Source organism: Hyperolius riggenbachi, chromosome 11, assembly GCF_040937935.1.
Source record: "Hyperolius riggenbachi isolate aHypRig1 chromosome 11, aHypRig1.pri, whole genome shotgun sequence".
Lineage (NCBI taxonomy): Eukaryota > Metazoa > Chordata > Amphibia > Anura > Hyperoliidae > Hyperolius > Hyperolius riggenbachi.
This window is the reverse complement of record NC_090656.1, coordinates 220,015,979-220,029,467: the sequence shown is the minus strand read 5'-3', so window position 1 is coordinate 220,029,467 and position 13,489 is coordinate 220,015,979. Positions and strand designations below refer to the sequence as shown.

Here is a 13,489-nt window from a genome sequence, read left to right as displayed (position 1 = left end):
AGTGTCCTTATCTTATCTAAAATGGGACATTTCTGTTATTTGCATTTGCTATCTGTGCTTTTTTTTCTGGCACCTTCCCTACATCCACCCTTTATTGTTTTTTAGTATTTATATTTAGTATTTTATATTTTTATATAGCTTCGACCTCTTCTGCAGCGCTGTACAGAGTATACTGTTATGTCACTAACTGTCCCTCAGAGGGGCTCACTATCTAATCCCATATATAGTCAAATGTCCATCGTAGTCTAGGGACAATGTAGAGGTAATCCAATTAACTTTTATATATGTGTTTGCAATAGGGGAGGAAACCAGAGTGCCTACAGGAAACCCACACAGACACAGGGAGGACATACACACTCTGTGCAGGTAGTGCCCTGGCTGGGATTCCAACCAGGAGCTGCAAGGCGAGAGCGCTAATCATTACACCACCGCACTGTTCTTTCACTACTCATGTGCACTGTACCTGCTCATCAGCTTGTTGCAGTTGCTTTCTGCAGGGGCATTACTGTGCCAGGGAGATGATCTGGATTGAAAAGGAACATGACAAGACATAGAACATTTATGGAATATTTTGCTTTTTTCCTGTCGAACGCAAAGCGTCAGAGCTGCAGCCGCTAGGACACGCTCTATAGGCAGTAACAGTGTTGGGGAGTCTTGCCCAAGGTCTCTTTACTGAATAGGGGCCAGTGTACTGAACAGGAAGGGCTGAGATTGGAACCCAGGTCTCCCGTGTCAGAGGCAGAGCCCTTATATAGTACACTATCCAGCCATTGCACCAAGGACTTTATTTGGGCTGGAGGGATGCTAGCGATGACTTGTTTGTGTCACCAAAATGTTCAAGAATTTCTAATCTAGATCTGAATCCTTACCTTTCACATTTAGCTTTAACTTTCTAACAAGGGACAAGTTCCACAGGCTCAGCTTAATGCTTTGTAGGCTACAGTTTCACCTCTGTACCCCCTGCTGATGGTCAGACCTGCAGAGCCCTTCACAATACATTAGAATGATCTACCCAGTTAAGAGTGAACTGTTGCCCTCATTACAAGGATTGACTGCGGTTACAAAGTAGCATATTTTATACTCATTAGGCAAATTGTATTTGATATGCCGGAGAGATATTCGACACTCGTCTTATTAACTTGACCCTGACAGACAGCTTGGAAAGTGGAGAATGTAAAGTACAGAGAGCTGAGGACCGGTCACGCAGCAATCATATCACTGAGAGATTTAGGGAGAACTACAGGATGTGTTAATGTGGACCTGATCTCTTGCACAGGACAGAAGGAAAACAGAGAAATACACCCTGTATGTTTTCAGAGAGTTTAGCCTGTCTAACTCCCCCTCATCTGTGAGTGTAATTTGATCTCTCAGCTGTGTCCGCTAGCTGCCTCGGTAGAGCAGCTAATTTGTAAATACAGGATGTTAACTTTATGTCTGCTGCCATGAAAGCAGGAAGTAGACACACTGCAGATTTATTGCAGGATTTGTATCCGCAAAATAACCTTTACCGAAAAAACATTTCTTTGTTACAGCTGTTGCTTGTCTAAGAGCAGAGAGGATGTTTTAAGGTTTCGTCCGCTTTAAAGGACACCTAAAATGAGAAGGATATGGAGACTGATATATTTATTTCCTTTTAAACATTACCAGAGTACTGGCAGCCCTGCTGATCTTTCACATATTTTTCACGCACCAGATATTCAGGTTAGGAGTACCTGTCACCAGGGGAAGCACTTGCATAGCCCAGGCCTCGCAGCAAAATTCGGCAGGCAATTCCCCCTTCCTCACCACCCCAGCGAGCGTGCGTGTGTGTGTGTGTGCGTGCATGTGCGCGTGCGCGCTCTCCCGAGTCCCAACTCCCAAGTCTCCGTCTCTCCCCCCCCCCCACCCCTCACCCCCCCGGCACGCCTCAAATTCTGCAGTGCAGTGGCAGCAAAGCAAAGCGTAATACTTCTGGCGGGACAGGTCCTCTTCACTCTATTAGCTTGTAGCTTCCTGTCACATATAAAGTGTCAGGAGCCACAAGCTAATAGGCTGCACAGCGTGCCTACACAAAGGAATGAAGAGGACCTGTCCTGATGGAATAAATTAGAGTATTACACTCTGCTGCCACTGCTCTGCAGATTTTGAGGGGTGCCGGGGGGGGACACTCGTAAACACATACACAGGGTGTCTCCACACAGTTTGGGAGGTGGGGTGGGGTTAGGCTGCCTGTCAAATTTTTTTTTTTTTGGGGGGGGGGGGGGGGCAGCTATGTAAGTTACACCCCTGGTGACAGATACTCATAACCTGAATATCTGGTGGGCCGTGCAGGGCCGTTTCTCTCATGAAGCAAGGTGAAACATTTGCATCGGGCGCAGAGATTTCAGGGGCAGCATTTGTGTATTGTGTGTACCTTCCTGAGGAGGAATGGAGTGGCTGAGGGTTGGCAGTGTGTTTGTCACAGACTCCCAGCCAGCCAGTGTGTTATTGTATTGAGCTGCAGCATGTCATGTGAGAACATTAAATGAAGCAGAGTAAATTGTCGTTTGCTGTGCGATCATTCTAAATCGGGGGGGGGGGGCATTCTCACAGGATTGCCTCTGGCAGCAAAAAGTCTACAGCCGGCCCTGGGGCCGTGTATACTCCATTCCAACTCTGCATGGCAGAACATTCCCCGACTGCTTCCTGTACAGACCATGTGGTTCCCACGTTACACTGCGGAGATGACAGATCAGATATGCGGCTCATGTTGTAGATATGAAACTGTCTGCCTTTCTGGTAAATTATACTTTTTACAGTGTGACCCTGAGCAAGGGGACAGCCTTATAATGTGAATTATCCCTCCCTGTCAGGAGGGGGCAGCGAGCAGACCTGATCCAGAGAGATCAAACTAACCATGCGGCAACAAAGCCTGCACAGATCTGCTGGGAGCTCAGACACCGATAAATCTCTGGACTCATTCCAGGCTATGAAATAAGGATAAATCCTCCTGCAGAACATGTGTGCTCGTCTGTACAGGGGGCGCATTAACCAAGTCTTCTCTGCACTCCTTCTAATGTGTCACTGGGGGACTTTTCATACTGACTGCTTTTGTCCCCCACATTACTGGAAATATGATGTTGTCTTCCTGTTCTCCACATTGTACAAGGCAGGTTGTAAAATAAGGCTGCCACCTACACTTATTATTATTATTTAGTGTTAATTGTGACAATCCAGCCCCGCGATCCCGTCGAGATCTGCTCCCGTTAGCGTACGCAGGAAGTACGGGCGCAGACGGACAACGAGACCGGTTGCTGGATCGTCAGAGGTAAGAAGAAAAGGGCGACAGAGCGTGCCAATCCCGTCTAATCTGCTCCCGTTAGCATACGCAGGAAGTACGGTGAACAGACTGACAATAAAGATTGGTCGCGCAGCTGCCGACAATATGTAATGGGACAAACATCCACCAATCCCGTATTACTAGGCCACTGTTGCCATGCAGGTCTCATGCACTAGAGACTGCTGGAGGCAAATTCACTGTGTGCGTAGTAAACGGTTAAGATTGGTTGGAGGTGCCCATACATGTACAATTCTGATTGTATATACAATCGGTAAACTAAAAATATCGATTTCGCGCTGGAAATCGGGTAAACTGCCACCACTGTCTGATTGGATGAATGGAGCAGACAGTCTCCAACTGGGGCGAAGAGACCCCAACGCTATCATAATACGGTAGCCAGCCCAATCACGTTCAACACGCTCCAGTCACTGTTTGGGGAATAGTCACTTCCGACGGCTTAAAGACTGTGAGCAATGTGATGTTAAAGAAAGGTTACTGGGTCCCTATATGATGCAATCTCGAATTGTGTTTACAATCGAGAAACGAAAGTTATCGATTTCGCACAGGAAATCTGGTACTAGCTAATCCTAGAAGGAAGAAACGGTTATTTACAACCTAGCTAGCAAATCAACAATTTATAAGCAAACCATAAAACAATGCGGTAGTATGACTGACTCTTCAGAGGGCAGATTCGTTATAGCAGCAATCATATGACCAGAACAGGCACAAGACTGAACGATAAAAATCGTTAGTTTATTTCTAAACTACATACACACAGCTTATTTTAGAACAGATTGATTGACAGAGAGAAAAGAGGAAAAGGAACAGAATGTCTGAATATACACAGTTCAAATACCGTTATTGGTAGTCCATGCGGCAATCGCAAGTCTTTGGCGTAATGTCCAAAATGGCGGTTGCCATGCGGCCAACAGGCCTTTGTTAGAAAGTTCCAAGATGGAGGTTTTGGCCGGTGTCCTTGCGGGCTGCCAGGATGTTACTAGGCATCAGATTGAAGGTAAAGGACTCAGAGCTTTCTGGGCTCTGTGTGGTTATAGCCCCTACTCCAGCAAGGAGGGGTTAGGGGGCGTGGATCACACACCTCTTTGGAACAGGAGGTCTCTGCCCCTCTCATAGAGGCAAGAATTTACCTGAATCATGATAGGTGTGCTCATCTGCAAACCGTACAAGTTATGTTAAATCTAATAACATTTTTAGGTTTGTCAGAATTTATCAAGAACGTTGATACCAAACTTGGGGGATCAGACCCCTGGGGTATTAGAGGGTTATTTTAAAACAGTCTTACGCTAGATCTGGCAGTCCGATTGGTCCGGAAACCTGTCAGAACCAGCGCCCTGTGGAGTCCCATAACCTGTGCAGATTTCATAGCCAGGGAGGTCTGCTATGCCAGGAATTATGAAGGAAATATGGAGAACATATGAATATTGGGATTCCTGAGGTCACAGCAGGTTTTCCTAAAGGTCAGAAGTCTTTTGAAGCTCAGGGAGCAGCCGAGGTGTCAGATCTCATGCTGAGACTGGGGCCGATCAGGCTGGAGAAAGCTACACTTTATGAGCTTCTGTCAACTGATATCTACTCTACCCTTCACCTGATGGATGAGGTCATAAACACCTCAGGGGGTCCCCTGTGCTGGCAGAGAATCTGTTCACAGGAGGCTAATTAACTGACCATGAAAAGATTTCTCCAGCCCTTTGGCGAAGGGAAAAAAAAGTGTATTTAAACCAAAAACTGTCAGTTTGGTTGGTTTGCGAAGAACTGGCGTTCGTAACTCCATGACGCATTCGATAGGTCATATCGACGGCGTCACATTAATATAGTGCCAACATTTTCCGGCGGGCTGTAAAGAGTATATTAGACGGTTAATTAATTGTTAGTTCCTCCAACTAAGATCTCTTCCGTGGGGACCCATCATCGTGGTGGAAGAGTCTAGTACTGAACAATCTGCGCGCTAACTGTTTTTGGAAGCTAACGTCCTCCATTCACTGGTTCTGTTTTAAATGCAATTTGTGTAATCTGCCCGTGTATTGGGCTCTGCACATTATGCAGCTGGTCAATTTGGGTGCAGCCTGTATTTGGAAGCGCTGCCATTACCTCCTGTTGTACAAAAATGTAAGTCTACTTGTGGCTAGCTGCATTCATGTGCATCAGTTTGCATTTAATTTATCTAGTTTTGGGTTTAGTGCATAGTTTGCATCTGATTTGATTTCAAGGTGTGTATTTAAGGCTGCATACACACTTGAGATAAAAGTCTTTGGAAAAGGCAAGATCACAGACCAATTTTACCCCCTTCCATGTAGTATGAGAGCCATACTCTACACAGTCTATTCTATGGAGCTGCACTCCCCATCAGATAAAAATCTGTGCAAGATGCTGCACACAAAGATGCTGTACACATTCAAAAGATCAGTATCTGCAAAAGATCCGTTCCTGCCAAAGATCCATTCCTGCAAAATGCATTCATAGTCTATGAGATCTGCAGATTATACACACCTTGTTTAACAGACTTCATCTGCATATCTCGCAATCATCTGCAGATCTGAAAATCCACCCTGCTGGATCTGATCTGCAGATGATTGCCTGTTAAACAAGGTGTGTATAATGATCTGCAGATCTCATAGACTATCATTGCAATTGGCAGGAACAGATCTTTTGCAGATACTGATCTTTTGTGTCTGTACAGCATCTGTGTGTGCAGCATCTTGCAAAGATTTCTATCTGATGTGGGGTTCAGCTCCATAGAAAAGACTGTGTAGAGTATGGCTCTCATACTACATGGAAGGGGGTAACATTGGGCTGTGATCTTTCATTTTCCAAAGACTTTTATCTCAAGTGTGTATGTAGCATAAGTCTCTGGGGGGCGCTGCACGTCTCTGTTGGTTTCATTTCAGTTGCAGCCTGATTAGGAGCGGCCCTTATCCCCAGGGCTATTGAGTTGGTACAAAAATCATCTGACTCAAACTCCAACTCCGACTCCAGGTACCCAAAATGACTCTGACTCCTCAACTCTGTCTCCACAGCCCTGTTATCCCTGCCATAGTCAGATGTCTATGTATGTATCATACTCTAGGGCCGATTTAGGGGGAAGCCAATTCACTCATCTGTATGTTTTTGGGATGTGTGAGGAAAACGGAGTGCCCGGAGGAAACCAACTTATACCTGAAGAGTACCTGAAGTGAAAGAAAAATTGCATACTTACCTCAGTAGAGGGACGCCTTTGTATATTCCGTAGGCTTTCCCAATCTTCTTACACCCTCTGTTCCTTCACTGGGACCTTTAGAAAATATTGAACATTAATGTTGGATATTGCTCAAGGCTTAGCTCCCCTCCTGTGCACTAGCGCAGCGCCATTGCACAGACATAAACTGTGGCCAGCGCAGTAGCATGGAAGCGCTCGTGTGCGGCGGTTTCTTCCTTGCTTGAGCGCGTACATGCTAATGCGCAGGTGTAATCCCCACTGGAGCCTGCGCACCATGCTTGTACACACCTAGGGGACCGCAGGCGTGAAGTAGAAGGTCCCAGTGGAGGGGTCAATGAGGATTAGAGAAGCCTCTGAGGCATCACTAATTAACCAATAGCCAATTTATTTAGTGGCTTGCAAGTGCTCCAGGCCAATTTATTTTATCCAATGTATTTTTCTTATTTGATACATTTCTTTGCTTCTAATTAGTACTGCTGTAAGATATATTTATGGCCACTTAATAGAGGACTTCTGCTTTCAGTTTCTATATCCTCTGCTAGCAGAGAGAGGTCAAAGCATTCCAAGAATTTACAGCACTATGAGTTCGGCTGACTCAGGTCAAAATGGGTTTAATAGGTTAAAAGCATAGGTTAAACTATATACTTTTTAGAAGGCAAGCTAATGTGATTAAAAATATATTTACTTGTATGACTTTTGTGTTTTTCAGGGATCAAAGCGCAGTCACAGCGATGGAGATGACGAGGATTCTGGTTTAATACAACCTGCTCAAGTTTTTGCCCCTAAAAGCCTGGTGCTGGTGTCGCGGTTAGATTATGCTGAGATTTTCAGGGTGAGTGCTGCATCCTTTTGATAGAAGTCTGAGTGGTCTGCTATGAGTTCTGCATTGCTGCAGTCTGCTGAAGCCATGTGCCGATCTTACTGCTTCCTTCTGTGTGAATAGAGGTATTGCTAACCTTCTCTCCTCTGTCCAGGCCTGCCTTGGGCTGATTTATACGGTCTACGTGGACAGCCTGAACATCTCCCTGGAGAACCTGGTAGCCAACCTGTTGGCCTGCGTCATCCCTTGTGCCGGCGGGTCCCAGGTAAGGAATCAGTCTCTCAGCAGCTCCCTGCAGAGACCAATGTTGGTGCAAGCCTTTGGTTAAAAAAGACATACCATATTTTCCAACGTATAAGACGACACCCTCTTTTCCAGTTAAAACATAGTTTGACATATACTCGCCGTATAAGACTACCCCTCTTCCAACGCACACAAAATAAACATTAAAAAAAATCATATACTGGTGCTATGTATGAACAGATACTGGTGCTGTGTACTGTATGCGGTACCCAGTATATAGCGGTATATAGGCGGATGACTGGTTGGATTGGTCAACTCTCCCTAAGCGGATTAATCATCTCTCCTTATCTCCCTGTTTATCAGAGCGGTATGGAAGAATAGATTGCGCTGTGCCCATAAAACACACCACTTTCTCCCTTCTGGCCCACCTTTGCATCCTATTTACCTCCTCCTCTGCCTCTCAGATCTCGAAAATGCAGTAACAGGATAGGGCGAGCCAGACGGGTGGAAGAGGCGTGTTTTATGGGCACTGTGCGTCTTTCTTCCATACCCTGGGCGTCCCAGACCTTGTGGCGTAAGGCATGAGCTTTCCCCAGCATATGTGGCCACCGACGAATCTCCAGCACCCGATAATTAAACATCAGCATGTCGCGTACGCGCATCGGGTATCAGCATCGCGTATTACCCGGCGTCAATGACACCCGGCGTATAAGACGACCTCCGACTTTTCAGAAGATTTTCAAGGGTTAAACAGTAGTCTCATACGCCAGAATATACAGTACTCACCTAAGAGGAGGATCCTATAGAGGAGGGGTGTCCAAAATGTTTGCAATGCTGGCTTTGTACCGCTCGGGTGTAAAACTCTGCAGGTATCCTTTGTGTAACACCCGCAAACCCTTGTAGAGCCAGGTTCCCAAGTTCCAAACTCCGTCCCCTCCTGGCACTCTGGATCCTCCCACATCCAAAAGAGAAGAATTTAGCAAGTTAACTGGCTCCCCCCAAATTACATAATACATTGGAGCTTTGCAGATAATGATAATTAAAGTTCTCCATTACACTTCAGTCCTGACACATGCATCTCGGAAAGCCATCTGCTCTCTGCATTCTTCCCCGATGAGCTTGCGTTTTCCTCGCGATGGAGCTAATTAGATTTAGGAGTGATTTAGTAGAATCACTGGGACCAATTTACTTACTGTCTGCTAAACTGTACCTCTTCCCAACCCAGCGAGAGAATCTCCCCCATTTCACAACGATTGGATTTCACGAAAGCGGGATTATGTCATCTGAACAGGCATCATTCGCATTATTCCCTCCTTGTCTTCATCTTTATTTATCTTTACTGAATTTTTCCCCAACATAATCCCTTCTTTCACTCAGGATTTAGGCAACATTGGACTTTCTTAGATGAAAAATCCAAAATGATGTGTAATGTTGGCATCGTAGGGTCTCCACCTATGAAATGCTCATTTGTGAAATAAGGTTTAGCTCAGCTGAAAATAATAAGCGCAAACAAATACCATAAGTTAAAGGGAACCTGAAGTGAGTAAAATTATTTAAACTAAACACATGACGTAGCTGCAAATGAATATTACATATTTACCTCACCGTCAGTTCCCCTCAGAAGCTCACCATTTTCTTCTTAAGGTGGCCAAACACCGGTCGATTTGCCATCAGATCGACCAACAGATAGATCCTTCAATGATCGAATCTGATCAGAGAGGGATCGTATGGCTGCCTTTACTGCAAACAGATTGTGAATCGATTTCAGCATAAAACCGATCACAATATGTGAAGCTGCCGCCCATCCCCACACCACCCCCCCTCCCCCCAGACATACATTACCTGATCCGGTTGGTGCGAGTCCCCCCGGTCTCCGCTGTCTTCTTTTCCGCACTCAGCTCCAGGGCTCCAGCTTCACTTCCTGTCCGGGGAAGTTTAAACAGTAGAGGGCGCTCTACTGTTTGAACTTCCTGCGGGGACAGGAAGTGTGAAGCCTGCCAACCTCGGAGCCCAGCGGAGAAGAAGACAGCGGGGACTCGCGCCGGCTGGAGCAGGTAATGTATTGCCGCTGTATTGCGTCGATCGTCGGGCATTCGAACGCCGCTATCGACGCACACCCGACCCGCCGACGATCGAGCAAAATCTTCCGCATGGACGCCTCAACGGGAATCGTTGGGAACGATTGATTTCGGACGGAAATCGATCGTTCTGTCAGCGTTTGCGCAACGATTTCACAGCAGATTCGATCACAGTAATCGAATCTGCTGTATATCGGCGGGAAAATCGTTAGGTGTATGGGTCCCTTTATAGTGATCCCTTCCAGTTCTGACAATATTTTGTCAGAACTGAAATATACCAGTTGCTGTCAGTTATATATCAGCAGCTGTCAGTTACAACTGAATGTGCAAGGTAATGTCCATGTTTCCCTATGGCTCAAGTGGGTGATATGACAGTTTAACAGTGTGCTGACCAGGAAGCGGTTAGGGGGGTAATGGCCATTTTGAAAATGGGAGAACAGAGAATTCCATCGATCACAGTGGACAAATGGGACTCAGGAGAGGAGAAAGAGATTGAGGAGTAGACTACACAGGAGGTAAGTATGGTTATTTTGACTTTTTATTTTCAGTTCAGGTTCTCTTTAAAGAGGAGCTGTAATGAATCAAACCATCAGTGTCGGACTGGGAGGGGGAAAAACTGAGGAAATCCACCTGCTGGCCAAGCAGCAGTAACCCTGTGTTATCACTCCCAATAGAAACCGGCAGCAAGTCTTCACTGTGAGCAGCGACACCCGATTACTGCTGCTTGAGGAGGGAAGCGGCGGCGGGAATAAGTAAATACTCACTTTTTGGGTCCTGCACGCTGCACTGGCTTCATTCTACATCCTGTTCTTGGGTCATCTCCTTGTAATAGCACCCAGGGGGCGCTGTTTCAGGGGAATGTGTGCAAGAACAGGAAGAAGAATAAAGCCAGTACAGCATGCAGGACTCGGCAAGTGAGCATTTACTTATCCCCTGCTGTTTGTGCGCTTGCCACTGAGTCGCATCCCCGAAGCTACGTCGCCCCACCCCCAGGTAGCCCCGCCCCCAAAACCGGTAAAACGAGATTGTGCATGGTATGATTACCATGCACAACCAAACTACCCTAGTTGTGCGTTACACATTATATGCAAAGTAAGATTAATATGGAAGCTGTTATATTTAATTATTTTTAAACAATACCAGTTGCCTGTTAGTTCTGCTTATCCTCTGCCTCAATATTTTTAGCCATAGACCCTGAACAAGCATGCAGCAGATCAGGTGTTTCTGACTGAAGTCTGACTGGATTAGCTGCAGGCTTGTTTCAGGTGTGTTACTCAGACACTACTGCAGCCAAAGAGATCAGCAGTACTGACAGGTAACGGGTATTGTTTAAAAGGAAATAAATATGGCAGCCTCCACGTACTTCTCGCTTCAGGTTCCCTTTAAAGAGGACCTGCAGTGAAAATAACATAATGAATAAAATTGCATTATAGATTATTTCGTCAGTTTGCACATTGTAACATCTTTCCTCTCCCTGATTTACATTCTGAAATGTATCTCTGGTGGTGACATCTTTAGTTCTATAAGGTGTTCTGTATGGAATGTTTGTTTACTGAGAGGGAAAGATACTGCTTGCTTGCCAGTTGGAAAAAGACGTTCTCTCCCACAATGCAACAAGGTTCACAGACAGCAAACTGTCAGGACCATGGTCATGACATCACACTGTGGGAGGGGTTTCACCACAATATCAGCCATACAGACCCCACTAATCTATTTGAGTAAAGGTAAAGAACTGTCATGGGAAAGGGGGTATCGGCTACTGTTTGGGATGAAGTTCAGTCGTTGGTTAAAGCTCCTCTTTAAGGTCCACCTGGACGTGCGTTGCTGCGTGTCACTTGGAGCCGGTACACCTGGAAGGCGTACGTGCGCTGCCAGCAGTATTTCACAGCCCATAAATAAATATGTACTTGTTGAAGTGTGAACCTGTATGAAGGCCAATAAAGTTTATTTGAGTGTGGTTAGTGGTTATTACAGCTGAGCTGAATGGGGAAGGTTATGGCAGCGTGTAATGCGTTTTATTATAATCTACTTCCTTTTATTCTCCATCTATGACTGGTTCTGTGTTCCAGATTCTGATCCGAGATCCTTGTGTTTCTTCTGTCTTTTTCCCTCCTTATGTCACTGACTCCCCATTCACTTAAAGGGGAACTACAGCGAAAAACTGTAAAATTTAAAATATGTGCAAACATATATAAATAAGTACATTTTTTCCAGAGTAAAATGAGCCATAAATGACTTTTCTCCTATGTTGCTGTCACTTACAGTAAGCAGTAGAAATCTGACAGAAGTGACAGGTTTTGGACTAGTCCATCTCTTCATAGGGGATTCTCAGAAAGGATTTTATTCTTTATAAAGATATTCCCTAATAAGGATTTAAACAATGATGCTGGCCAGCCTCCCTGCTCGCTACACAGTATTTTGGCAGTTGGACAGAGCAACTGCCATTCACTAAGTGCTTTTGAAAATAAATATATCCTTGAAATCCCCTATAAAGAGATGGACTAGTCCAAAACCTGTCACTTCTGTCAGATTTCTACTGCCTACTGTAAGTGACAGCAACATAGAAGAAAAGTAATTTATGGCTCATTTTACTCTGGAAAAAGATGTACTTCTTATTTGTATATGTTTGCACATATTTGAAATTTTACAGTTTTTCGCTGTAGTGCCCCTTTAAGTCCTGTTGTCTGCTATGTATGCTGGAGGGAGTTTGGTGGTGCAGGGATGGTCGGACTGTCCTCAGAGCCTGCTATGTATGCTGGAGGGAGTTTGGTGGTGCAGGAATGGTCGGACTGTCCTCAGAGCCTGTTATGTATGCTGGAGGGAGTTTGGTGGTGCAGGGATGGTCGGACTGTCCTCAGAGCCTGCTATGTATGCTGGAGGGAGTTTGGTGGTGCAGGGATGGTCGGACTGTCCTCAGAGCCTGTTATGTATGCTGGAGGGAGTTTGGTGGTGCAGGGATGGTCGGACTGTCCTCAGAGCCTGCTATGTATGCTGGAGGGAGTTTGGTGGTGCAGGGATGGTCAGACTGTCCTCAGAGCCTGTTATGTATGCTGGAGGGAGTTTGGTGGTGCAGGGATGCTCGGACTGTCCTCAGAGCCTGCTATGTATGCTGGAGGGAGTTTGGTGGTGCAGGGATGGTCGGACTGTCCTCAGAGCCTGCTATGTATGCTGGAGGGAGTTTGGTGGTGCAGGGATGGTCGGACTGTCCTCAGAGCCTGCTATGTATGCTGGAGGGAGTTTGGTGCAGGGATGGTCGGACTGTCCTCAGAGCCTGCTATGTATGCTGGAGGGAGTTTGGTGGTGCAGGGATGGTCGGAGTATCCTCAGAGCCTGCTATGTATGCTGGAGGGAGTTTGGTGGTGCAGGGATGGTCGGACTGTCCTCAGAGCCTGCTATGTATGCTGGAGGGAGTTTGGTGGTGCAGGGATGGTCGGACTGTCCTCAGAGCCTGTTATGTATGCTGGAGGGAGTTTGGTGGTGCAGGGATGGTCGGACTGTCCTCAGAGCCTGCTATGTATGCTGGAGGGAGTTTGGTGGTGCAGGGATGGTCGGAGTGTCCTCAGAGCCTGCTATGTATGCTGGAGGGAGTTTGGTGGTGCAGGGATGGTCGGAGTGTCCTCAGAGCCTGCTATGTATGCTGGAGGGAGTTTGGAGGTGCAAGGATGGTCGGAGTGTCCTCAGAGCCTGCTATGTATGCTGGAGGGAGTTTGGTGGTGCAGGGATGGTCGGAGTGTCCTCAGAGCCTGCTATGTATGCTGGAGGGAGTTTGGTGGTGCAGGGATGGTCGGACTGTCCTCAGAGCCTGTTATGTATGCTGGAGGGAGTTTGGTGGTGCA

At 46.3% G+C, this 13,489-nt stretch overlaps 1 protein-coding gene across 6 annotated transcripts in view; it reads left to right on the top strand.

Annotated features, from left to right (window-relative positions):
- SBF2 (SET binding factor 2) overlaps positions 1–13,489 on the top strand; it is a 604,108-nt gene that overhangs the window by 258,358 nt on the left and 332,261 nt on the right. For all 6 annotated transcript variants that reach the window (XR_011024739.1, XR_011024738.1, XM_068260376.1 and 3 more), the window contains exons 4-5: positions 7,222–7,344; positions 7,487–7,597. Coding sequence is in view for 4 of the 6 variants with exons in the window: in XM_068260376.1 (XP_068116477.1) it covers positions 7,222–7,344; positions 7,487–7,597 (234 nt within the window). In the remaining 2 variants the exon portion in view is untranslated. The remainder of the gene's footprint in view (positions 1–7,221; positions 7,345–7,486; positions 7,598–13,489) is intronic.